This window comes from Salvelinus sp. IW2-2015, linkage group LG23 (genome assembly GCF_002910315.2).
Source record: "Salvelinus sp. IW2-2015 linkage group LG23, ASM291031v2, whole genome shotgun sequence".
In the NCBI taxonomy this organism is placed as follows: Eukaryota; Metazoa; Chordata; class Actinopteri; order Salmoniformes; family Salmonidae; genus Salvelinus; species Salvelinus sp. IW2-2015.
In genome coordinates, this window is record NC_036863.1 from 8,249,626 (window position 1) to 8,274,391 (window position 24,766).

At 41.2% G+C, this 24,766-nt stretch overlaps 1 protein-coding gene across 1 annotated transcript; it reads right to left on the reverse strand.

Annotated features, from left to right (window-relative positions):
* Positions 1 to 1,442: 1,442 nt before the first annotated feature.
* smfn (small fragment nuclease) lies at positions 1,443 to 19,880 on the reverse strand. The gene is made up of 7 exons (XM_023969040.2): positions 19,302 to 19,880; positions 18,466 to 18,549; positions 18,189 to 18,266; positions 12,281 to 12,392; positions 11,009 to 11,117; positions 9,994 to 10,047; positions 1,443 to 1,927 (listed from the first exon to the last, which is right to left on the reverse strand). Exons 1-7 carry the CDS (start codon positions 19,605 to 19,607, stop codon positions 1,801 to 1,803), a joined length of 870 nt encoding a protein of 289 aa, XP_023824808.1. The 5' UTR covers positions 19,608 to 19,880; the 3' UTR covers positions 1,443 to 1,800.
* Between the last annotated feature and the right edge of the window lie 4,886 nt (positions 19,881 to 24,766).

Genomic DNA, 24,766 nt, shown 5'->3' on the forward strand with positions numbered 1-24,766 from the left:
TCACATGCTCTGTCCAGATACTCCACTCCATTGCTCCCCCAGAGCTGACCTGTTGCAGAGGTCAAGCAGGGGGTGTAAAAAAAAAGCCTGGAGTTGTCCACCTGGCTGGCAGTCCCAGAGAAGGAGGGAGGTAAGGTTAGAGGAACACTAAATAAGACAGGCCATTAACTCCACACTGCACTTAGCAAAGCACACCCAACACACACAGACAGATCGGCCATTGGGAAATGCATTTGGATACACTTCAAATTGGCACAGAATTTGTTCAAGACAAGTTGTGTTTCAAATATTGCTATGCTCATACTTTTAGGCCTACTAACAGTTCCTGAATAATTATCTAACCCAAAGAGGAAGCAGCTGGATGTTAAGAGTTGGTTGGTGTGTAACCTACGGTGTAGCTTAAGAGGTGTCACGTCGCTGTACATAGAGTGCTGTAAGTCTTGCCTTAAAGCAGTGTTATCTTAATCCTAATAAAAGGCCGTTGAGACACATGCAGAAAATAACACGGTGGAGATTGGGAGTTGACAATCATATGCCATCACTCTGATCCTCTGCACACCTACGTTACTGGCCAAGGTCATTCGCTCGATGATACAGTTGTTTACTGAATTCTTGACATTTTTGATGTTGTTTTTCATAAAGTAAAGAGCATGGAAACTCTGTTTGTAAAATACTACTTGAGACACACACCAACCCACCCACACCAACAATTGCAAGCTAAAATGCACGAAGATCAAATGACCTTTGAAAACCTTCAGATACGAAAAGTAGTAGACAACACTTTGCTCTTCAATTGAACCGAGATGACCTGGCTAAAACAAGGGCTACGCTCATATAGAAATACATTGTGTAAAGAATGTCTCTGCTCTGACAAGTAAGGAATCAGTTCAACTCTATTCATGGCATTTCTATCTGCAATGTTATACGTTGCACCCTTCTAAACAAGACCCCGTTGTCACCTCAGGGGCTTAGGTGAACCATCAGTTGTGTGTTTTGTGGTCAGTCTAAGCAGTTTTTCCAGTCACCAGGGTGACATTTCCCCTAGGTTCAGATCTAGGACTAGCTTCCCTTGCCCAATTCTAAACTTACAAGTGGGGAAAATGACCCAATTTGACCCAAGATCAATGTCTAGAGGAAACGTCACCCTACACCAACTGGCATAGTCAGCCGGTGACTGAGTGGATAGACAGTATACTCTGTCTATTTGTGTGTCGGATTTCTTAATATTGGTATCCCTTATACAAGCACAAACTGCCATCTAGTGTTAGAATCAGTACATTAAATTTAGACATGCCAGGAATTTGCACAAGATGGTTCAAAGAAAATTGAGTTTATTGTTTCTGGTATAATCTGATAAAATATGAAAATGATGAATCAATCCCAGATAATATTGGCAACAGAACTGAAAGGACACATTTTAGATTGACAAAATCACAACGGTTAAACTCCCCTAAAAAGCCAAAATAAGTGCAAAGCAGCTTTTTTTCCAAACAAGGAAATGTCCACGTTGAACCTGGAAACCAAGTTGCCTTTGCAGCTGAATGCAAATAGGAACTAAAAACTGATTGAGGAAAGACAGGTGTGAATCAGAAAACTATGATCACAGTTCTTTGCAGACTGGAGATTAAAGTTCAAATTCAGCTGTGCAAATTATATTTATTTTCCGATTCTAAAACTTTGGTTGCGCACCCTATTCCCCATGTAGTGCACTATTTTTGACAAGGAATTAGGACGCCATTTGGGACACATTCAATGCCTCTTACTCCATCTCTTAACCTCAACACCCACCTCGGAACCCCCTCAAACACTTTTGTTGCTGTCGCAATTTTGCAATATCTTGCGCTTCTTTTCCTCTGTTTGCGATTTGAAAACGTGTGCTCTGTAGAAGTGCAGTTCCTTGATGCTCTCCTGAATGTCGTCCAGTGCTCTAGAAAGGGAAAGTGAAAGACGATTACAAGATGGCACTTTATAACTCATACACAATCTGTATAATAATTTTAAGCTGTTCTATATTGGGTATATTCTCCATGACTTCTAACTCTACACTGTATGTACACACATGTATACATAGAGAATATTCAATACCAGTCAAAAGTTGACACCTACACATTCAAGGGTTTTTCATTATTTTCGACATTGTAGAATAATAGCGAAGACATCAAAACTATGAAATAGACATATGGAATCATGTAATAACCAAAGTGTTAAAAATGAAATATATTTCATTTGTTTGAGATTCTTCCAAGTAGCCACCCTTTGCCTTGATGTCTAGTTAACTTCTTGTCAATATGGGGGCGCTGTTTCCACTTTGGAAGAAATCGTGCCCAAATTAAACTGCCTCGTACTCTATTCTAGATCGTACAATATGCATATTATTATTACTATTGGATAGAAAACACTCAAGTTTCTAAAACTGTTTGAATTATATCTGTGAGTAAAACAACTCATTTTGCAGCAAACTTCCAGACAGGAAGTGAAAAATCTGAAAACGATGCTCTGTTCCAGGGCCTGCCTATTGAATTGCCTTATATTTATGGATATGCATGCACTGCATACGCCTTCCACTAGATGTCAACAGGCAGTGGAAGGTGGAATGGGGTGTCTAGMTTGATCTGAGGTCGAACAAGAGCTCTTGGAATGACGTGTCCAGAATTTCCTTTSTCTACCWRKRCRCGGGAAGYACCTCCATATTGTCTTATGATAAGCGTTCGGTATACACGGCTAATATCTCTGGCTTTGTTTTTATTTGATACATATTAGAAAAACATCATAAAGTAGGTTTTTTCAACCGCGTTTCATCAGTTTATTCAACGTTTAATGGGACTTTTGAAGTTTTCCGTTCTCTGCATCGAGAGAAATTGGGAACGTCATCAACATTGGCTAGCCTTGTGGAGCGAATTCGACAGGAGAGGACATTCTAAAAGGACATTCTAAAACCAAACAACGATTTATTCTGGACCTAGGACTCCTTGTACAAGATTCTGATGGAAGCTCAGCAAAAGTAAGAACAATTTATGATGTTATTTCGTATTTCTGTGGAAAATGTTGAGTCCTATTATTCGCCCTTTTTGCGGGCGCTGTCTCGCTATAACGTAAGCTGTTTGTTATGGTAAAGTTATTTTAAAAAATCTAACACTGCGGTTGCATTAAGAACTAGTGTATCTTTCATTTGCTGTCCAACATGTATTTTTTAGTCAAGTTTATGATGAGTTCTTTGGTCAGATTAGGTGAGTGTCCAAAATAGCTCCGGACAATTTGGTGAATCGATGCTACATATTCAATGTATAACCACGGTTTGCAGCTCTAAATATGCACATTTTCGAACAAAACATAAGTGTATTGTATAACCTGATGTTATAAGACTGTCATCTGATGAAGTTGGTCAAGGTTAGTGATTAATTTTATATCTTTTGCTGTTTTTTGCGATCGCTACCTTTTGCTGCTAATAAATGCATTTGTGTGTTTGGCTATTGTGGTAAGCTAATATAATGCTATATTGTGTTTTCGCTGTAAAACACTTAAAAAAAATCGGAAATATTGGCTGGATTCACAAGATGTTTATCTTTCATTTGCTGTACACCATGTATTTTTCATAAATGTTTGATGAGTATTTAGGTATTTCACGTTGCTCTCTAATTATTCTGGCTGCTTTGGTGATATTTTTGATGGTAGCTGCAATGTAAAACTATGATTTATACCTCAAATATGCACATTTTCGAACAAAACATAAATTTATTGTATAACATGTTATAAGACTGTCATCTGATTAAGTTGTTTCTAGTGACTAATTATATCTCTATTTGGTCGATTTTGTGATAGCTACCTATGCGTAGAAAAATTGTGAAAATATGCGGTTGAGACTTTGCTATTGTGGTTAGCTAATAGAAATACATAGTGTTTTCGCTGTAAAACATTTTAAAAATCGGAAATGATGGCTGGATTCACAAGATGTTATCTTTCATTTTCGTATTGGACTTGTGATTTCATGAAAATTATATATATGATATCCCTGTTGCGTTAGGCTATGCTAGTCAGCTTTTTCATGAGGATGCTCCCGGATCCGGGATGGGTAGCAATGAAAGGTTAAATAAAACATTTTTAAAAAGACAGCTTTGTACACTTGGCATTCTCTCAACCAGCTTCATGAGGTCACCTGGAATGCATTTCAATTAACAGGTGTGCTTTGTTTAAAAGTTAATTTGTGGAATTTCTTTCCTTAACTTCTTATGGCTGCAGGGGCAGTATTGAGTAGCTTGGATGAAAGGTGCACAGAGGTGCCCATATTCAACGGCCTGCTCCTCAGTCCCAGTTGCTAATATATGCATATTATTATTCATATTGGGGATAGGAAAACTCTGAAGTTTCTAAAACTGTTTGAATTATGTCTGTGAGTATAACAGAACTCATATGGCAGGCAAAAACCTGAGAAGTTCCACTTCCTGTTTGAATTTTTTCTGGATGTGGCAGATTTTCAACCAAGCTCTCAATGAAATTACAGTGAGATATGGATGAGTTTTCACTTCCTACGGCTTCCACTAGATGTCAACAGAACTTTGTCTGATGACTAATGTGAAGGGGGGGCTGAAGGAGACAGGAATGAGTAATCACTGCCACGAGCTGATCACGCATTCACATGAGGACATCCGTTCCACCGCTCTTCTGAAGTCAATCGAATTCTCCGGTTGGAACGTTATTCAAGATGTATGTTAACAACATTCTAAAGAATCATTCAGTACATCGTTTGACATGTTTCTACTGACTGTTACGGAACTTTTGGACATTGTCACGTTATAGTGGAGGCGCTTTGTGATTTTGGAATTGTTTACCAAAGGCACTAACCAAAAGTAGCTAATTGGACAAATAACGGACATTATCGAACAAATCAAGCATTTATTGTGGACCTGGGATTCCTAGGAATGCATTCTGATGAAGTTCATCAAAGGAAACATTTATCATGTATTTTCTGGTTTCTGTTGACCCCAACATGGCGGCTAATTTGGCTATTGTTCTGAGCTCCGTCTCAGATTATTGCATGATTTGCTTTTTCCGTAAAGTTAAAAAAWTTTTTTTTAATCTGACACAGCGGTTGCATTAAGGAGAGGTATATCTATAATTCCATGTGTATAACTTGTATTATCATCTACATTTATGATGAGTATTTCTGTTGAAACGATGTGGCTATGCAAAATCACTTGATGTTTTTGGAACTAGTGAATGTAACGCGCCAATGTAAACTCAGATTTTTTGTTATAAATATGAACTTTATCAAACAAAACATTCATGTATTGTGTAACATGAAGTCCTATGAGTGTCATCTGATGAAGATAATCAAAGGTTAGTGATTCATTTTATCTCTATTTCAGCTTTTTCTGACTGCTATCTTTCGCTGGAAAAATGGCTGTGCTTATTGTGGTTTGATGGTGACCTAACATAATCGTTTGTAGTGCTTTCGCTGAAAAGCCTATTTGAAATCGGATACTTTGGTGGGATTAACAACAAGATCACCTTTAAAATGATATAAGACACATGTATGTTTGAGGAATTTTAAATGATGAGATTTGTTGTTTGAATTTGGCGCCCTGCACTTTCTCTGGCTGCTGTCATATCTATCCCGGTAGCGGGATGCAGCCATAAGAAGTTAATGCAATTGAGCCAATCAGTTGTGTTGTGAAAAGGTAGGGGTGGTATACAGATGAAAGCCATATTTGGTAAAAGACCAAGTACATATTATGGCAAGAACAGCAAAAAGAAACAGTCCATCATTACTTTAAGACATGAAGGTCAGTCAATACAGAAAATTTCAAGAACTTTTAAAGTTTCTTCAAGTGCAGTCGCAAAAAACATCAAGTGCTATGCTGAAACTGGCTCTCATGAGGACTGCCACAGGAAAGGAAGACGCAGAGTTACCTCTGGTCTTCATGGTCGAATTGCTGCAAAGAAACCACCACTAAAAGACACCAATAATTAGACTGGTGGAAATCTGTTCGTTGGTCTGATGAGTCCAAATTTGAGATTTTTGGTTCCAACCGCCGTGTCTTTGTGAGATGCAGAGTAGGTGAATGGTTGATCTTGCATGTGTAGTTCCCACCATGAAGCATGGAGGAAGAGGTGTGATGGTGCTTTATTGGTGACATCGTGGGTGATTTATTTAGAATTCAAGGCACACTTAACCAGCATGGCTACCACAGCATTCTGCAGTGATACGCCATCCCATCTGGTTTGCGCTTAGTGGGACAATCATTTGTTTTTCAACAGGAGAATGAACCAACACACCTCCAGGCTGTGTAAGGGCTATTTGATTAAGGAGAGTGACGGAGTACTGCATCAGATGACCTGGCCTCCACAATCACCCGACCACAGAGTAAAGTAAAAGCAGCCAACAAGTACTCAGCATATGTGGGAACTCGTTCAAGACCGTTGGAAAATAATTCCAGGTGAAGCTGGTTGAGAAAATACCAAGCGTGTGCAAAGCTGTCATCAAGGCAAAGGGTTTGAAGAAACTAAAATATATTTTGATCTATTGTGGTTATTACATAATTATTTCATAGTTTGTTTTCCCTATTTTTCTACAATGTAGAAAATAGTAAAAATAAAGAACCCTTGAATGAGTAGGTGTACAAACTTTTGACTGGTACTGTATCACACCTGGCCGTGATTGGGAGTCCCATAGGGCGGAGCACAATTGGCCCCTACATTGTCCGAGTAAAATGTTAATTTTACCCAAACACATACCTATAAATAGTAAAACCAGAGAAACTGATAATTTTGCAGTGGTCTCTTAATTTTTTCCAGAGCTCTGTGTGTGTGCGCAAATATATAAATAATTTTGATATTTAAAAAATTGAAACTTTTTTTTGCTTCCCCCCCCCCAAAAATGACATTTCTAAGTGACCCCAAACTTTTGAACGTGTGCGTGCATATATATATATATCCATCCGACTCACCTATATACCCTGACTCACCGATTGCTGCTCTTTTGAACCTATGATTACTCGGCTACACAGCAGATGCCCCCTGGACTGTTTCAATACCAAGGTACCTCATTTTGTTAACCTGTCGGCCTCAGCCTTGAACTCAGGTCCTGTATGTACCTAACTGACCCGCTCTGCCCATTCATCGCCATTTACCCGTTGTTGTCTTAGCTCTCCTGATCAACACCTGTGATTGCTTTATGCCTCTCTCGAATGTCAATATGCCTTGTCTACTGCGGTCTTGGCTAGTTCTTATTGCTTTATTTCACTGTTGAACCCTCAGTCCCGCTCAACATGCCTTAGATAGCTCTTTTGTCCCACCCCACACACATGCGGAAACCTCACCTAGCTTAACTGGTAACTCCAGAGACACAACTTTTCTCATCGTCACTCAACGCCAAGGTTTACCGCCACTGTAGTCACATCCTACCATAACATTGTCTGTACATTATGCCCTGAATCTATTCTACAACACCCAGAAATCTGCTCCTTTAATTCTCTGTCCCCAACGCCATAGAAGACCAGTTCCTATAGCCTTTAGCCATACCCTTATCCTACTCTGTTCCTCTGGTGATGTAGAGGTTAACCCAGGCCCTGTAGCCCCCCAGTTCCATTCCCCAGGCGCTATCATTTGTTGACTTCTGTAACCGTAAAAGCCTTGGTTTCATGCATGTTAACATCAGAAGCCTCCTCACTAAGTTCGTTTTATACACTGCTTTAGCACACTCTGCCAACCCGGATGTCATAGCTGTGTCTATATCCTGGCTTAGGAAGGCCACCAAAAATCCTGAAATTCCCATCCCCAACTACAACATTTCCCACCAAGATAAACTGCCAAAGGGGGTGGAGTTGCAATCTACTGCAGAGATAGTTGTGCAGAGTTCTGTCATGCTATCCAGGTCTGTGCCCAAACAAGTCGAGCTTGTTGTTAAGTCTCTCACTGTTGCCATTTGTTATAGACCCCCCTCAGCCACCAGACGTAAAGCAGCATAATAAGTCTTGTAGCAGCAGTTGTGATGTGTGTGTGTAGCATGAATGTGTATACAGTTGAAGTCGGAAGTTTACATACACTTAGGTTGGAGTCATTAAAACTCGTTTTTCAACCACTCCACAAATTTCTTGTTAACAAACAATAGTTTTAGCAAGTCGGTTAAGACATCTACTTTGTGCATGACAAGTAATTTTTCCAACAATTGTTTAGACAGATTATTTCACTGTATCACAAATCCAATGGGTCAAAAGTTTACATACACTAAGTTGACTGTGCATTTAAACAGCTTGGAAAATTCCAGAAAATTATGTAATGGCTTTAGAAGCTTCTGTTAGGCTAATTAACATAATTTGAGTCAATTGGAGGTGTACCTGTGGATGTATTTCAAGGCCTACCTTCAAACTCAATGCCCCTTTGCTTGACATCATGTGAAAATCTAAATAAATCAGCCAGGACCTCAGAAAGAAAATTGTAGACCTCCACAAGTCTGGTTCATCCTTGGGAGCAATTTCCAAACACCTGAAGGTACCACGTTCATCTGTACAATCAATAGTACGCAAGAATAAACACCATGGGACCACGCAGCCATCAAACCGCTCAGGAAGGAAACGCATTCTGTCTCCTAGAGATGAACATACCTTGGTGCGAAAAGTGCAAATCAATCCCAGAACAACAGTAAAGGACCTTGTGAAGATGCTGGAGGAAACGGGTACAAAAGTATCTATATACACAGTAAAATGAGTCCTATATCGACATAACCTGAAAGGCCACTCAGCAAGGAAGATGCCATTGCTGCAAAACCACCATAAAAAAGCAAGACTACGGTTTGCATTTGCACATTGGGAAAAAGATTGTACTTTTTGGAGAAATGTCCTCTGGTCTGATGAAACAAAAATATAACTGTTTTGCCATAATGATCATTGTTATGTTTGGAGGAAAAAGGAGGCTTGCAAGCCGAAGAACACCATCCCAACCGTGAAGCACGGCGGTGGCAGCATCATGTTGTGGGGGTGCTTTGCGGCAGGAAAGACTAGTGCACTTCACAAAAGAGATGGCACCATGAGGAGAGAAAATTATGTGGATATATTGAAGTAGCATCTCATGACATCAGTCAGGAAGTTAAAGCTTGGTCTCAAATGGGTCTTCCAAATGGACAATGACCCCAAGCATACTTCCAAAGTTGTAGCAAAATGGCTTAAGGGCAACAAGGTCAAGGTATTGGAGTGGCCATCACAAAGCCCTGACCGCAATCCTATAGAAAATTTGTTGGCAGAACTGAAAAGGCGTATGCGATCAAAGAGGCCTACAAACCTGACAGTTACACCAGCTCTGCCAGGAGGAATGGACCAAAATTCACCCAACTTATTGAGGGAAGCTTGTGGAAGGCTACCCAAAACATTTGACCCAAGTTAAACAATGTAAAGGCAATGCTACCAAATACAAATTGAGTGTATGTAAACTTCTGACCCACTGAGAATGTGATGAAAGAAATGAAAGCTGAAATAAATCATTCTCTACACTATTATTCTGACAGTTCGCATTATTAAAATAAAGTGGTGATCCTAACTGACCTAAGACAGTGAATTTTCAGAAATACAGTGTCGACATTGTACATTTTGTAGTGTGTGTAGGCCAGTGACAACATCTCAATGTCATCCATTTTCAATTCAGGCTGAAAGACAACAAAATGTGAAAAAAGTCCAGTCCTGAAGGCACTGTATTTAAGGGTATTTTATAAATGTATTGACAGTTCTGAAAAAAAGAGCAGGATACAGGCAGGTGGGAAAAACAATGGAAAGGGTGGGCATGGGTATTGAACACCATTTGGGAGATTTATATATGTGAGGGGAGTGTTACCACACAACAGTAACACTTCTATGCATCAATATCTACTTGATCCAATGCTTTTACTGGACTGTTCACTTTATGTATAACATGGCACAGCTCAAAGACATCTGTCAAAGGCCAGACATTTCTAACATGACCATGGTACTTTGAGCTTGACTCTTAAAACACTTCTGTCAGACTTGCCTGTGAGACGCTTTCTTCTGTGGTGCGAGCTTGTATTCTTCTGGAAACCACCGTCTTGAGTAGCGGGACACATACACAAATTAAACTCTGCTCCTTCTCAGAAATGACATCACATAGCAGCAATATTTGTCTGTTTGAAGACACTGTTGTTTCATATATTTATGAAGTAAGGCATTGAACAGGTCATTGCCTTTAGAAAGTTAAATTTAACCTCGTACAAGCAAGTTGCTAAGCAGAAGAGAATCTCCTAAATTAACAAAATGCATGAAAGTGCATGAATACCACAGTTCACACCAAGGCACTTAAATTGATAAATAGCCATTAAAGGAGTAGTTCACTATTTTACAACTTGATGTTAGATGGTTTCTCACCCTGAAAGTAGTCTATGGGCCAGGAGAAACTGTAGTCCATGGTTTAGTTCTCTAAAAATAGTGAACAACTCCTTTAAGTGTGCTAAAATAGGCTAACAAAGCTCCACACAGTACTTTGTTGGTCTGTAATTCCCTGTTCCAACTAATCCTAACTGACAGATACCATTACACCTGGACGTGATACAGCATTTGGTTAAAAATTGCAATTCAAAAGCGTGGGAAAATGCACTTCGTAGGAGGGCAAATAGAGGGTGAGAGTTCTCAGCTGTCTGACTAGGGCTAGAGGGGAACTTGGCCAGTTAGTTGCATCACTTCAGCTAGACACCGTCACACACACAACAAAAATAATAATATACAGTATATGCCATTTAGCAGAAGCTTTTATCCATAGCAACTTAGTCATGCATACATATACTTTATGTATGAGTGGACCCAGCGGGAATCGAACCCACAGCCCTTAGCGTTGGAAGTGCCATGCTCTACCGACAGCCACACACACCTGCAACTGCCCTGCGCCTGTTCTCTATCCATCTGAGTTGACTGAGCAAGAGACATATTGGACTGGCCACTCTCTCTGAGGACATACTGACTGACTTGGGTAAACAGGTGAAGTACCTATGCCTTATCGACACACACACACACACCTGCAGAGCTCCTTGATCGTGCTCACGTCGATGATCCTGTAGTGGAGGTGGTGCATGAACTGGGGCATGTACTTGTCCAGGAACTTCTTGTCAGCGTGCACAGAGTTCCCTGTATGAAAAAAGAAAGCATCAGTCATTCAGTTTTGGATGTGCCGAAAGTGCTACAATGCTTCCTCAGCAAGAAAAATATATATTTTCCACTCAGTGGCATAGGAGGACCTTAGCATGGTGTCGTGGCTGAATCAGAATTAGTTAGGTAACATAGATAAATAAGATGTTTTATTTACTTTCATATTATGCTTATGTGGGATACTTATCAGTTAGAATCTCTTTTTGAACTATACTGTCGGCAGTTGCATTTTCCTTTCTCTCTAGGGAAAAGTCACTTGTGGCCCAGAGAGGGGAGGAGAATGGCAGTGTCTGGAATCATTGTATTACCCCTCTGATGTGTTGAACTTATCTTTCATGGTATATGACCTAGAGAATCACTCCCCTTTCTGAGCTTATCCAGGAGCGGGTGTATGAGATCGGAGAATCTAGAATTGACAATTGATATATGCCATTGGATGAGGTAATGTTTTGGTCCTAAGTGTTACCAAGAACGAGATTAGAACCTCGGTTAAAGAGACCAAACTGAACGATAATTTATAGCTAATGCTATAAATTATGGGATACTCCTCTTTCAAGTAAAAGCTTCTTTGAGAACTGTTCCTAAGATCTGTGTTTCATCATGTGAGTTGAGAGGGGTGTGTCTTGGCTATAAATTATACTAAGAATTGTTTTGTAGAGAATTCATTTATAGACACTGAATTGATCTGAGAGTCAAAAAGGGCTATGGTAAAGCTCATATAAAATTAAAGATGGACTTTATAATATAACTCCGACTTGTGTGGTTTGCTCTCTTATCATTGAGTAATACAGGAAATTACCACGACAACAGCAAAGTATAAGTTAAATTTTGCAAAGTGACAAAAGAAATGGTAACAGTGTTAAAAACATTCTAAACAAGGTGGTACCAAAAACACCTAGCCTTGTCCTAGAACTGTTTGCGCTCCTGCCAACTCCATTGCTTATTGTCAAGTCAAACATGTTTGGCATGACAACAAGTGACAAGGAGTTGGCATGATAGCCCAAACAGATCTGGCACCCAGGGAAACTCCCCGTTCCCACTGTTTTCAGAGTGTTTTCTACTGAATACGACCCAGGTGTGACAGTGTTTTAATGATGGTATTCTCTACGTTTATAGTCCAGTGAAGAAAGAGGGCCACTCACCTGCAAGGGGACAGTGGCCCGGTGGGGTGTGCTGTCTGATGAAAGAGAGGAACTCGTACTCAGCCTGCTGCAGCGAGATCTTACTGTCCCTCACTGCCTGTGTCAACCCAGACTGGGAAACAGCATGCACAGGGGTAAGTATACACTATTAAAACCGAAAAACTTTTTTTATGAATCCGGAAAAGTGGAATAGGCATTGCGGTGCTCAAGTGAATTTACTTTATTTTTCAGCTTCAGACCAATGCCTATTCTCAATTTTTATGGTTTTTACACCGGAAAGTGATTATGCAACATTACAATAGAACATTATAAAATAGCTTAACACATGCACTCTTTGTGAACCCTACAAAGTTGTGCATTTTATTTATTGATAAGATCCCAGCTCATAATCCTACTGATCATTGCTCAAAGCAAATTGAGAGCAAGGAAACAAAGACTGGAGCAAATATTTACTAGGCAATTTAATACACAATGTAGCTGGCTAGATGACAGCGTGAAATATGGATGAGCTGTTCTCAATGGAAGGGTTCTGAAATATTCTCTTCCTTGAGAGTCAGAGCTGAGCCGTATCCACAAAGCGTCTACGAGTAGACAATTGGTCATAAGTGCTGAGCATAGTGAAAACAATCTAGACCAGGGCTTAAAATTAACACCTGTGGGTAGATTTTGACATTGGTGGGTAAAATGTCAATATCACCAGCCACGTTGCAGGGTGTCAGGGCTCCACATGTATTTCAGAATAAAAATAGTCAAGTATGATCAAAGGTATAGTAAAATAAATGCTGCAGTAGCTGTTCTCAAAGTATTTCTGCCATTTTGTTTCATAGCTGGTAAATTAATTGCACAGTGTCAAATAACTACAAATCCTGTAGCCTATTCCAACTCGCGTTGCAACACTGCCTGGCTGGGGGCTGTGCGCACGTGAAGAGCTGAGTGAAAGAATCATTTTTAGAAGCGCTGCGCACAGGCATGAAATTAGTTTAATTTACTTGAAACGAAAGTCTACAGTGAGACTCTGTCCTTGTGTTTCTTGGCTATTTACATTGTTTTGTTCACAAGCTAGGTTGTTTTTCTATGTTTGAGCATCAACTATTAGGGAAAAGAAGACAATGCTTCTACTAGTCAGACTCAATCACATTGGCACAAACCCGACTCCAGCCACATTACCACGGTAACCTCCCACCCCGTGAAAATGTTTGTCTCATCTGTGATATTTTAGTTAAACTCAGGCAACAAAAAATGAAATTAAACAATATACCACGACTTCTTACTAGTAATACATTTACTGTTTTAGAAACATTAAAGCATGCTCATCCGTTTTTTGTTTTGTTAGAGGCCCCAAAAATATTTTGGCTTGTAAAAAATCTGAGTGGCTATTTGGAAGGGCACACACCTGTCTATATAAGGTCCCACAGTTGACAGCGCATGTCAGAGCAAAAACCAAGCCATGATGTTGAAGGAATTGTCCATGGAGCTCCGAGACAGGATTGTGTCGAGGATAGATCTGGGACAGGGTAACAAAAAAATGTCTGCAGCATTGAAGGTCGCCAAGAACACAGTGGCCTCCATCATTCTTAAATGGAAGAAGTTTGGAACCTCCAAGGCTCTTCCTAGCTGGCCGCCCAGCCAAACTGAGCAATCGGGGGAGAAAGGCATTGGTACGGGAGCTGACCAAGAACCCGATAGTCAATCTGATAGAGCTCCAGAGTTCTTCTGTGGAGATGGGAGAAACTTCCAGAAGGACAACAATCTTTGCAGCACTCCACTAAATCAGGCCTTTATGGTAGTGGCCAGACAGAAACCACTCCTCAGTAAAAAAGGCACATGACAGCCCACTTGGAGTCTGCCAAAAGGCACCTAAAGTCTCTCAGACCACGAGAAACAAGATTCTCTGGTCTGATGAAACCAAGATTGAACTCTTTGGTCTGAATGACAAGCGTCACTTCTGGAGGAATCATAGCACCACCCCTACGGTGAAGCATGGTGGTGGCAGTATCATGCTGTGGGGATGTTTTTCAGCAGTAGGTACTGGGAGACCAGTCAGGATCGAGGGAAAGATGAACGCAGCAAAGTACAGGGAGATCCTTGATGAAAACCTGCGCCAAAGCATTCGGGACCTCAGACTGGGACGTCGGTTCACCTTCCAACAGGACAACGACCCTAAGCACACAGCCAAGACAAGACAGGAGTGGCTTCGGGACATGTCTGAATGTGCTTGAGTGGCAACAGCCAGAGGCCGTACTCGAACATATCTGGAGAAAAGTCAAGGGGTCTGAATACTTTCCCGAACGCACTGTATATACGCATTCGGAATGTATTCAGACCCATTCTTTTTCAAATCGATTAAATTAAATGTTTTACTCATCTACACACAATACAGGTATTGTGGTTGTTGGCACTAAGATAATGTCACTAAGTATGTCACTGAGTAAAGACTTATGGAACATAATTTACAGTTGAAGTCGGAAGTTTACAGACAAATACATTTAAACTCAGTTTTTCACAATTCCTGACATTTAATCCAAGTAAAAATTCCCTGTCTTAGGTCAGTTAGGATCACCACTTTATTTTAAGAATTTGAAGTGTGAGAATAACAGTAGAGAGAATTATTTATTTCATCTTATTTAATTCATCACATTCCCAGTGGGTCAGAAGTTTACATACACTCAATTTGTATTTGGTAGCATTGCCTTTAAATTGCTTAACTTGGGTCAAACGTTTTGGGTAGCCTTCTACAAGCTTCCCACAATAAGTTGGATGAATTTTGACCCATTCCCCCTGACAGAGCTGGTGTAACTGAGTCAGGTTTGTAGGCCTCCTTGCTCGCACACGCTTTTTCAGTTCTGCCCACAAATTTATGGGATTGAGGTCAGGGCCACTCCAAAACCGTGACTGTTGTCCTTAAGCCATTTTGCCACAACTTTGGAAGTATGCTTGGAGTCATTGTCCATTTGGAAGACCCATTTGCGACCAAGCTTTAACTTCTTGACATGTTGCTTCAACATATCCACATAATTTTCCTCCCTCATGATGCCATCTATTTTGTGAAGTACACCAGTCCCACCTGCAGCAAAGCACCCCCACAACATGACGCCGCCAGCCCGTGCTTCATGGTTGGGATGGTGTTCTTCAGCTTGCAAGCCTCCTCCCTTTTTCCTCCAAACATAACGATGGTCACTATGGTCAAAGAGTTCTGTTTTTGTTTTATCAGACCAGAGGACATTTCTCCAAAAAGTACGATCTTTGTCCCCATGTGCAGTTGCAAACCGTAGTCTGGCTTTTGTATGGCAGTTTTGGAGCAGTGGCTTCTTCGTTGCTGAGCGGCCTTTCAGGTTATGTCGATATAGGACACATTTTTACTGTGGATATACACTGCTCAAAAAATTAAAGGGAACACTTAAACAACACAATGTAACTCCAAGTCAATCACACTTCTGTGAAATCAAACTGTCCACTTAGGAAGCAACACTGATTGACAATAAATTTCACATGCTGTTGTGCAAATGGAATAGACAACAGGTGGAAATTATAGGCAATTAGCAAGACACCCCCAATAAAGGAGTGGTTCTGCAGGTGGTGACCACAGACCAATTCTCAGTTCCTATGCTTCCTGGCTGATGTTTTGGTCACTTTTGAATGCTGGCGGTGCTTTCACTCTAGTGGTAGCATGAGACGGAGTCTACAACCCACACAAGTGGCTCAGGTAGTGCAGCTCATCCAGGATGGCACATCAATGCGAGCTGTGGCAAGAAGGTTTGCTGTGTCTGTCAGCGTAGTGTCCAGAGCATGGAGGCGCTACCAGGAGACAGGCCAGTACATCAGGAGACGTGGAGGAGGCCGTAGGAGGGCAACAACCCAGCAGCAGGACCGCTACCTCCGCCTTTGTGCAAGGAGGAGCACTGCCAGAGCCCTGCAAAATGACCTCCAGCAGGCCACAAATGTGCATGTGTCTGCTCAAACGGTCAGAAACAGACTCCATGAGGGTGGTATGAGGGCCCGACGTCCACAGGTGGGGGTTGTGCTTACAGCCCAACACCGTGCAGGACGTTTGGCATTTGCCAGAGAACACCAAGATTGGCAAATTCGCCACTGGCGCCCTGTGCTCTTCACAAATGAAAGCAGGTTCACACTGAGCACATGTGACAGACGTGAGTCTGGAGACGCCGTGGAGAACGTTCTGCTGGTGGCAACATCCTCCAGCATGACCGGTTTGGCGGTGAGTCAGTCATGGTGTGGGGTGGCATTTCTTTGGGGGGGCTGCACAGCCCTCCATGTGCTCGCCAGAGGTAGCCTGACTGCCATTAGGTACCGAGATGAGATCCTCAGACCCCTTGTGAGACCATATGCTGGTGCGGTTGGCCCTGGGTTCCTCCTAATGCAAGACAATGCCAAACCTCATGTTCCTGCAAGAGGAAGGCATTGATGCTATGGATTGGCCCGCCCGTTCCCCAGACCTGAATCCAATTGAGCACATCTGGGACATCATGTCTTGCTCCATCCACCAACGCCACGTTGCACCACAGACTGTCCAGGAGTTGGCGGATGCTTTAGTCCAGGACTGGGAGGAGATCCCTCAGGAGACCAGCCGCCACCTAATCAGGAGCATGCCCAGGCGTTCTAGGGAGGTCATACAGGCACGTGGAGGCCACACACACTACTGAGCCTCATTTTGACTTGTTTTAAGGACATTACATCAAAGTTGGATCAGCCTGTAGTGTGGTTTTCCACTTAAATTTTGAGTGTGACTCCAAATCCAGCCCTCCATGGGTTGATAAATTTGATTTCCATTGATCATTTTTGTGTGATTTTGTTGTCAGCACATTCAACTATGTAAAGAAAAAAGTATTTAATAAGAATATTTCATTCATTCAGATCTAGGATGTGTTATTTTAGTGTTCCCTTTATTTTTTTGAGCAGTGTAGATACTTTACTGTTGTTCTGGGATTGATTTGCACTTTTCGCAACAAAGTACGTTCATCTCTAGTAGACAGAACGCGTCTCCTTCCTGAGCGGTATGACGGTTGCGTGGTCCCATGGTGTTTATACTTGCGTACTATTGGTTGTACAGACGAACGTGGTACCTTAAGGCGTTTGGAAATTGCTCCCAAGGATGAACAAGACCTGTGGAGGTCTACAATTTTCTTTCTGAGGTCTTGGATGATTTTATTTAGATTTTCCCATGATGTCAAGCAAAGAGGCACTGAGTTTGAAGGTAGGCCTCTAAATACAGCCACATGTACACCTCAAATTGACGTCAATTAGCCTATCAGAAGCTGCTAAAGCCATGACACAATTTTCAGGAATTTTCCAAGCTGTTTAAAGGCACAGTCAACTTAGTGTATGTAAACTTCTGACCCACTGGAATTGTGATACAGTGAATTATAAGTGAAATAATCTGTCAAAACGACTTGTGTCACGCAAAGTAGATGTCCTAAACTACTTGCCAAAACTATAGTTTGTCAACAAGAAATCTGTGTAGTGGTTGAAAAACGAGTTAATCACTCAAACCTAAGTGTATGTAAACTTCCAACTTCAACTGTATGTACAATATGAATGTATTAACTATTCAGCTAGCTTGGTTTGTGTATTGAGTAATTAAACTGATGACTTTTGAATTAGGAGACTTATTTGTGGTGGTGCAGCATCTTGTTCACTAGGCAAAACGCATCTGACCATTTTAGTCTGTCTGAGACAACTTGCAATGAGGTGGCATAGGCAGTCCCAATTCTGCATCTTTCTCCATTCACTTGCAAACTTTCTAACATGGATTTTTACAGTGGTGTTAGTTCCTTACAGCCAACATTTACACCAATGTTTTTAAATCCATGACAAGGGAGTGTCAAAGTTCACATTTCAGGAAAAGGTTAGAGAATCGGGTCCTAGACAAAGTTCCACAAGTTATGCTTACATTGCCATGATGTTCTTTACACCAGTCGTCCATCCCGTCCAGCAGTTCGCAGGTTGTGTTGATTATCAAATTGGGACCCTGTCAACATAACTTTCACGTCATTCTTCACATAATGTACAGGGGAAGAAAATGCAACCAATTGAATGACAGTCTAGCATCCCAAATGGCACCCTATTCCCTGTGTAGTGCACTACTTTTGACCAGGGACCTTAAGGCTCTAAACATAGACCACTAAGTAGGCAATAGGAATTTGGGTGGCAGCCAGAATGCGAATTACCTCAGCTAAAACATTTAATTCTTTATCTGTTATGATGCACGCCATCTCAATGATCTGGTCCTTCTCTATGTCCAGTCCTGTCATCTGAAAAAAAGAATGTACACAATAAGTGAAAATAGTGTAGGTCTACTGTAGCTAATATGCATAAAGAAGACATTCCCATTCAAAATGCTATGCTATAGTAAACAACTACATCACCAAAAATGCACCATCATTCTGCTCTGGCCTTTTCTTGCTTTCAATAACATACAAGAGAATCATGAGGCATTTAAAATGAAAAAGCTAGATACTAACGTTAATCATGACACTTAAAATGGCAGGTATGTTTAGCTAGTTAGATACAGTACGGCATTTGATTCTCAGCCTTAGAAAACCATTACGTTACACTGACAAAATAATGACTAGGTTGACAGCTCACTGCAATGGGAGTGATGGATTAGTGGCAAAACGCATGTATAACATATTTAGTCATTTGATAGCTAATAAAGATAATAACTAACTATGACGTCTGCGAAAATGATTATCTGAGAGAAGCAGACATTTGATGTGGACTAGCTAAAAAGCTAACACCATGGTGTTAATTATACTAACACTAGTTAGGTATCCATAGCTGGCTGGCTAGCTGTCAAAAGTTGTTAGCCGCAAATTACCTCATTACAGTTGTCACTCTCAGGCCAAGTTCTATCTGAACAGCTAGCTAGTATGTTTTATTTTAGCTAACTTAGCTATAGCCTACCTAACAGCTAACAGTTGTTAGCTAACGTTAGCTAACTACCAGTAATGGACAAACCCGTTGCAATTGCTAGCTTCTAGCTAGCAAGGCACGTTAACGTTACCTCCAAGTCCACCCACACCATCCTCTGCCTCATGCCAGGGTCTGACCGCGAAGATGACATTTTCTTGCGGTATGTGGAGATATTATGTACAAAAATATTCAGCCCGGTCAGTCTTGAAGCTAGGCCTTTCCTCTGCACAGAAATATAAGCGCAGTTCCAACGTGTGCTTGACTGCAAAAATAAATGTCGACTGGCTGAAAACCTTTGACTGCTGCTTGGGCGAAGAGTAAGAAAATTCGCAAACTTGCAAATAAGTTTCGAGCTGAACGACCACGCTGATGCTCTAGCGCACAAGAACGCCGGCATCCTGGATCAACTTCCGATCTAAACTGCCGTAAAACCGTTGCGTCACCAACATCTCCAGCGTGCATGGAATGTGTTGCCTAGCATGCCTTCTTCTTAGATGTAGAAAGTATTTTCATGTCCAGCAACTGCACCGATTTAAATAATCAACCAATCGGGTATTTACAAGGCATGGCATTAACTATTGTGTGTACTGATATCGAAGCAATGGCATGGTTTGAGAGAGGTGGGTGCTGCTCGACGTGTTGTATATAACTTGTAATAAACGGCCATCTTATCAGCGTCTTAATGTGCCTCAGATTGTGACATGACACCCCCTTTCTCCCACTACTCCCATTCAAAACGAAAGAACATGACAATATTGTGCAAGAAAAACAAGTAATCAATATGCACAAGGGGAAATAGTTTGTTACATAAAGGAAGTGTGTCACCTATTTTGGTACCTAACATCCAAAAAGGGTTTTCTGAAAATATATTGAAATTTTATATAATTAAAATATATATGTAAAACCAAGTGCAGTGCAGATAAACAGGAGTGCCTGTCAGGCCGTCATACAAAACAGCTTACTGCAGACGCCGACAGGTTTGATCCACTTTGCTGGATGGCTAAACAGCAGTATTAGCCAAGTACATAACAACAAGCAGTTTCCGCAGACACTCTTCAAAGTTTAATCCACAGTGGGGCTCACACGATCAAATCCCCCCGTTTCTCACATTCTAAAACATAGAAAAACAAACACCAGGTCCTGATGTACATTGCTGTCGTTGAAGAAACTGCCATAGGCATATTTTGTATTCAGACTGAGGAGAAGCAGTTGTCTTCATCACCGCTGTGAATGAACTCTAGGGCACAGAATGATGTATGAGTCAACATCTGCCTTGGAAATGGCACCCTATTTCCTATTTAGTGAACTACTTTTGACCAAGTTACATAGGAACATAGGAAATAGGGTGCCATTTGGGACACATTTAAATTTCACACCAGTTGAACTCGGGGGCCATGTCTGAAGTGATACTGGCCGTGTGTGACAGATTCAATGTTCTTCTGCTCGACCAGGCGACCATGGGACATGGGTTGTGACATCAGCGAGACAGGAAATTGCACCAGCTGCCCCAGGCGAGTGAACAGTGTAAAAGGCCAGGGACATCTGGGTCTTATTCACTAGGCACCAAATGTAAGAAAACAGACTAAAACGGGGAGGGACTATACCAGCACTTGTCCAATAAGAAACACAATTTTTTGTTTTCCGTTGCAAAACATTTCTCTACGGTGTGCACTAATGAATATGCCCCATATTCATTGGTCACCAAACAAAAGGTGGCTTGGTCAAAATAAGCGCACTATATACGGAAAAGCGTGCCTTTTGGGACAGAGTGTTGTCATCACAGCAATGTGATGCAACACTAATGCAACAGATAGACAGACATTGCATTCACTTCTTTGGAGCATGATGTGTTTGATGTCAGCCATTTTACCTTCACTTCTTTGCAGCACGATGTGTGCGATGGGACATGACAGCACAGGTTGATTTAAAGTGAAGGCCCTGTGTAGCATAAATGTCCTATAAAATGCGTTCAGGATGACTTCTGAATAATACAGAGGTAATTTAATATGCTGTACAGGTGCTAAAGGCTGCTTCGGTGTCCTGCTAAGACAGGCTGACCTAACATGGACACAGTACAGTTGCATGGCACTCATTGATGATCCTACTCAAACTTGGATATTATATTTTTTTCTGCATGACATAGTTGATTTTGATTTGGCTGGAGATCTTGTCTGAGTTACGAATGCACTAGCTGGTTCATTCCCCTCAGAATACCCAGAAGCCAGAAATGTATAGGCCTATGTACTGTAACGATATGGCCACATATTCTGTATTGGTCACAGGAGTAGGAGTAAGTTGCCCCTATTGCTGATCTTGGGTAGGCTTTGCATTTTCCTCACAAATGGTAAAGGTCAGGATTGGGTGAGGGGAAGCTGATCCTAGATCTGTACCTAGGAGAAACTTCACCCCGGAGCTTGGTCGTAGCTGTATCTTTTTCACAAGGATAGTTTTAAACTGAGCCTTTGAATGGTGCAAGAGCATTGCTAATGTTTCATATTGCTGTAAGTGTAGAAATAGTTGGAAGATCTGGAAACAAATGTTTATAATTACTGTATTGCAGTGTCCCTTTTGGTAGGTACTTTATTGAACCATAATAGTCTTTGTATTCGGCGCATGTGACAAATACAATTTGATTTGATTTAGGGTTTTCCTTGTCAAGTCACATGGCCAGGAAAACATCAGGGGAGTACTGAGGAATGAACTGACGCTTTAATTCTAATTCAGCTATAGCATAGATTTAGACAAGTGAAGAATAAGACAGTTGTTTTTATCTGAAAGCATACTGGAAAGCATCCATATAACAATCGGTTTATTGTCCTCTCCAACTCACTCCATGATTGACTTCATGACTGAAGAAGCTAGAAAAGGAACACTTGATTATGACTCAGTATGAAAGTCATTTTATTGTGCTTCATTTTTTTCAAGACATACTGTTCTCTTCCTATGCTCTTTTGACCCTGACAACAGATACTTGGCTTTGCTGTAACGATAATTTGGCATGAGAAAGACGAAGCCTGAAATCGGAGGAAAAAGAAAACCAGGGACGACGAAATGAGAAGTGAACCAATCAGACAAGCCTTGGGAGGTTTGCTAAGGTTACCAGTGTTATTTGGTGCATTTGATATGCTTTTATTTTGTGATGTGCTCTGTTCATCATTTGTATGTAGGTACTGTAGACCTATGTGTACACTTTGGCCCTGAACTGCAGTCAGGAAACCTCTCTCTATCTCATGCCTGAACTGCTATCAGAAGCAGACGATGCCACACCTGTGTGTGTGTGTGTGTGTGTGTCTGTATCTGTACATGGAGTACCTTGATATATGCAGGTATCTGCACTTCATATATGCAAGTATGTGCCTCATGTTGGGTATGCTAGAGAGGACCTGTGTATCTTGCTATAGTCGTCAGGCAACACTATCTTCTCAGTGTGAGAGCATGCTTTCAATTGACACAGATCACTGCCCAGGGGGCGCCTAAAAAGTAATAACCCAAGTCCTTGGAAAAGCACTGATGGGTGAAATTGTAAAAAATAATCGCATTTACTATTTGCCATGCAAGTCTTCTGACGATACTACTACTATAATTAGTAGAGGAAGAAATTGTCATAATTGTCACATTGTTGTATGAAGAATATGACAAAAACAATGAACATATCTCCACAATGGCCCTTCAATGAGACTTTGGAATTACATTAATTACTTGTGGTAATTCATGCAATATAAAAGAGTATGCCTACAAAACCAGGGATGAAAGGAAGAAAGAAAGAGAGAGAGAAAGAAATTAAGAAAGAAAGAAAGAAAGTGAGTGAGTGAGTGAGTGAGTGGTAATACATACTAAGATTGATATGTGTGATTGTTTGGTGCTAGTGAGCTGGCTTTAACTGTAACTAAGAGGAAGCTGTTGCTAGGGTGAACATGTAGTCATCCCAACAATCACAAAGTACTGCATTGCCCCAGGTCTTGAAAAGGAAAAATGTAACTGATTTAAAGTATAAGGAGATATCGGTGAACAAATGCCGTGGTCAAGGCTACGATGGCGCCAGTACAATGAGTGGAGCTTACTCAGGTGTTCGAAAGCTCATATCAGACCGAGAGCCCAGTGTTTATTATGTAGGCTAGTTCTTTCTAAATTTTAGTTTAGAAAACAATCTCTCTGTAGGAGCAACAGTTACAGGGATGGTAAAAACAGCTTGATTGCCGTAGCAACAGCAGGGAAACTGGGCAAAAGAGAGGAGTGCTTCAAATACAGCAGTCCTGCAACATCTTTAATTGAGCCTCTCATTCTCCTTAATTGCCGGCCTCAACACGTTATGTAAAGAGATTAACTGTATAGGAAGCTCTGGGGAAAGGTATATCTGGATACTGGACAGCAAATAAATTGGCAGATGCAAAGAGATTATCATATTTAGCTGACAACAGTTTTTGAGGGCTTGAACAAAAAAAGTGGTTTGCGTTTTTTTGTTCATACTGGTGAACCGGCGTTTGAGTTGTGTGGTTGCGATATCAACAGTCTCTTATCTCTGGTATACAGTGCTTTCGGAAAGTATTCAGACCCCTTGACTTTTTACACATTTTGTTACGTTACAGCCTTATTCTAAAGTAGATAAAAAATATATACATATTCAACAATCTACACACACCTCATAATGAAGCAAAAAAAAAACAGAAATACCTTATTTACATAAGCATCCAGACCCTTTGCTATGAGACTCCAACCATCTCTGCAGCACTCCACCAATCAGGCCTTTATGGTAGAGTGGCCAGACGGAAGCCACTCCTCAGTAAAGGCACCTGACAGCCCACCTGGAGTTAGCCAAAAGGCACCTAAAGACTCTCAGACCATGAGAAACAAGATTGTCTGCTCTGATGAAACCAAGACTGAACTTTGGCCTGAATGCCAAGCGTAACGTCCGGAGGAAACCTGGCACCATCCCTACGGGGAAGTATGGTGGCAACATCATGCTGTGGGGATGTTTTTTAGAGGCAGGGACTGGGAGACTAGTCAGGATCGAGGGAAAGATGAACGGAGCAAAGTACAGAGAGAAATCCTTGATGAAAACCTGCTCCAGAGCGCTCAGGACCTCAGACTGGGGCGAAGGTTCCACTTCCAACAGGACGACGACTCTAAGCACACAGCCAAGACAACACAGGAGTGGCTTCGGGACAAGTCTGAATGTGCTTGAGTGGCCCAGCCAGAGCCCGATCGAACATCTCTGGAGAAACCTGAAAATAGGTGTGCAGCAACGCTCCCTATCCAAACGGACATAGCTTGAGAGGATCTGCAGAGAATGTGAGAAATTCCCCAAATACAGGTGAGCCAAGCTTGTGTCATACCCAAGAAGACTCGATGCAGTAATCACTGCCAAAGGTGCTTCAACTTTACTGAGTAAAGGGTCTGAATACTTTATGAATATGCAAAAATGTAAAATAAATAATAAAAAAAAAATGTGTTTTTGCTTTGTCATTATGGGCTATTGTGTTAAGATTTAATCAAACATTTAATACTTTTTACAATAAGGCTGTAAAGTAACATTTTGAAAAAGGGGTCTGAATAATT

Bases quoted from the DNA above. Each gene is read 5' to 3' on its own strand.
- smfn (XM_023969040.2), bottom strand. From the start codon at position 19,607: ATGCCGGCGTTCTTGTGCGCTAGAGCATCAGCGTGGTCGTTCAGCTCG. The intron at 18,267-18,465 runs GTAATTCGCATT...TTATGTTGACAG, and splicing joins AATTAAATGTTTTAGCTGAG to GGTCCCAATTTGATAATCAA. The intron at 1,928-9,993 runs GCAAGTCTGACA...TTCCCTTTCTAG, and splicing joins CAGAAGAAAGCGTCTCACAG to AGCACTGGACGACATTCAGG.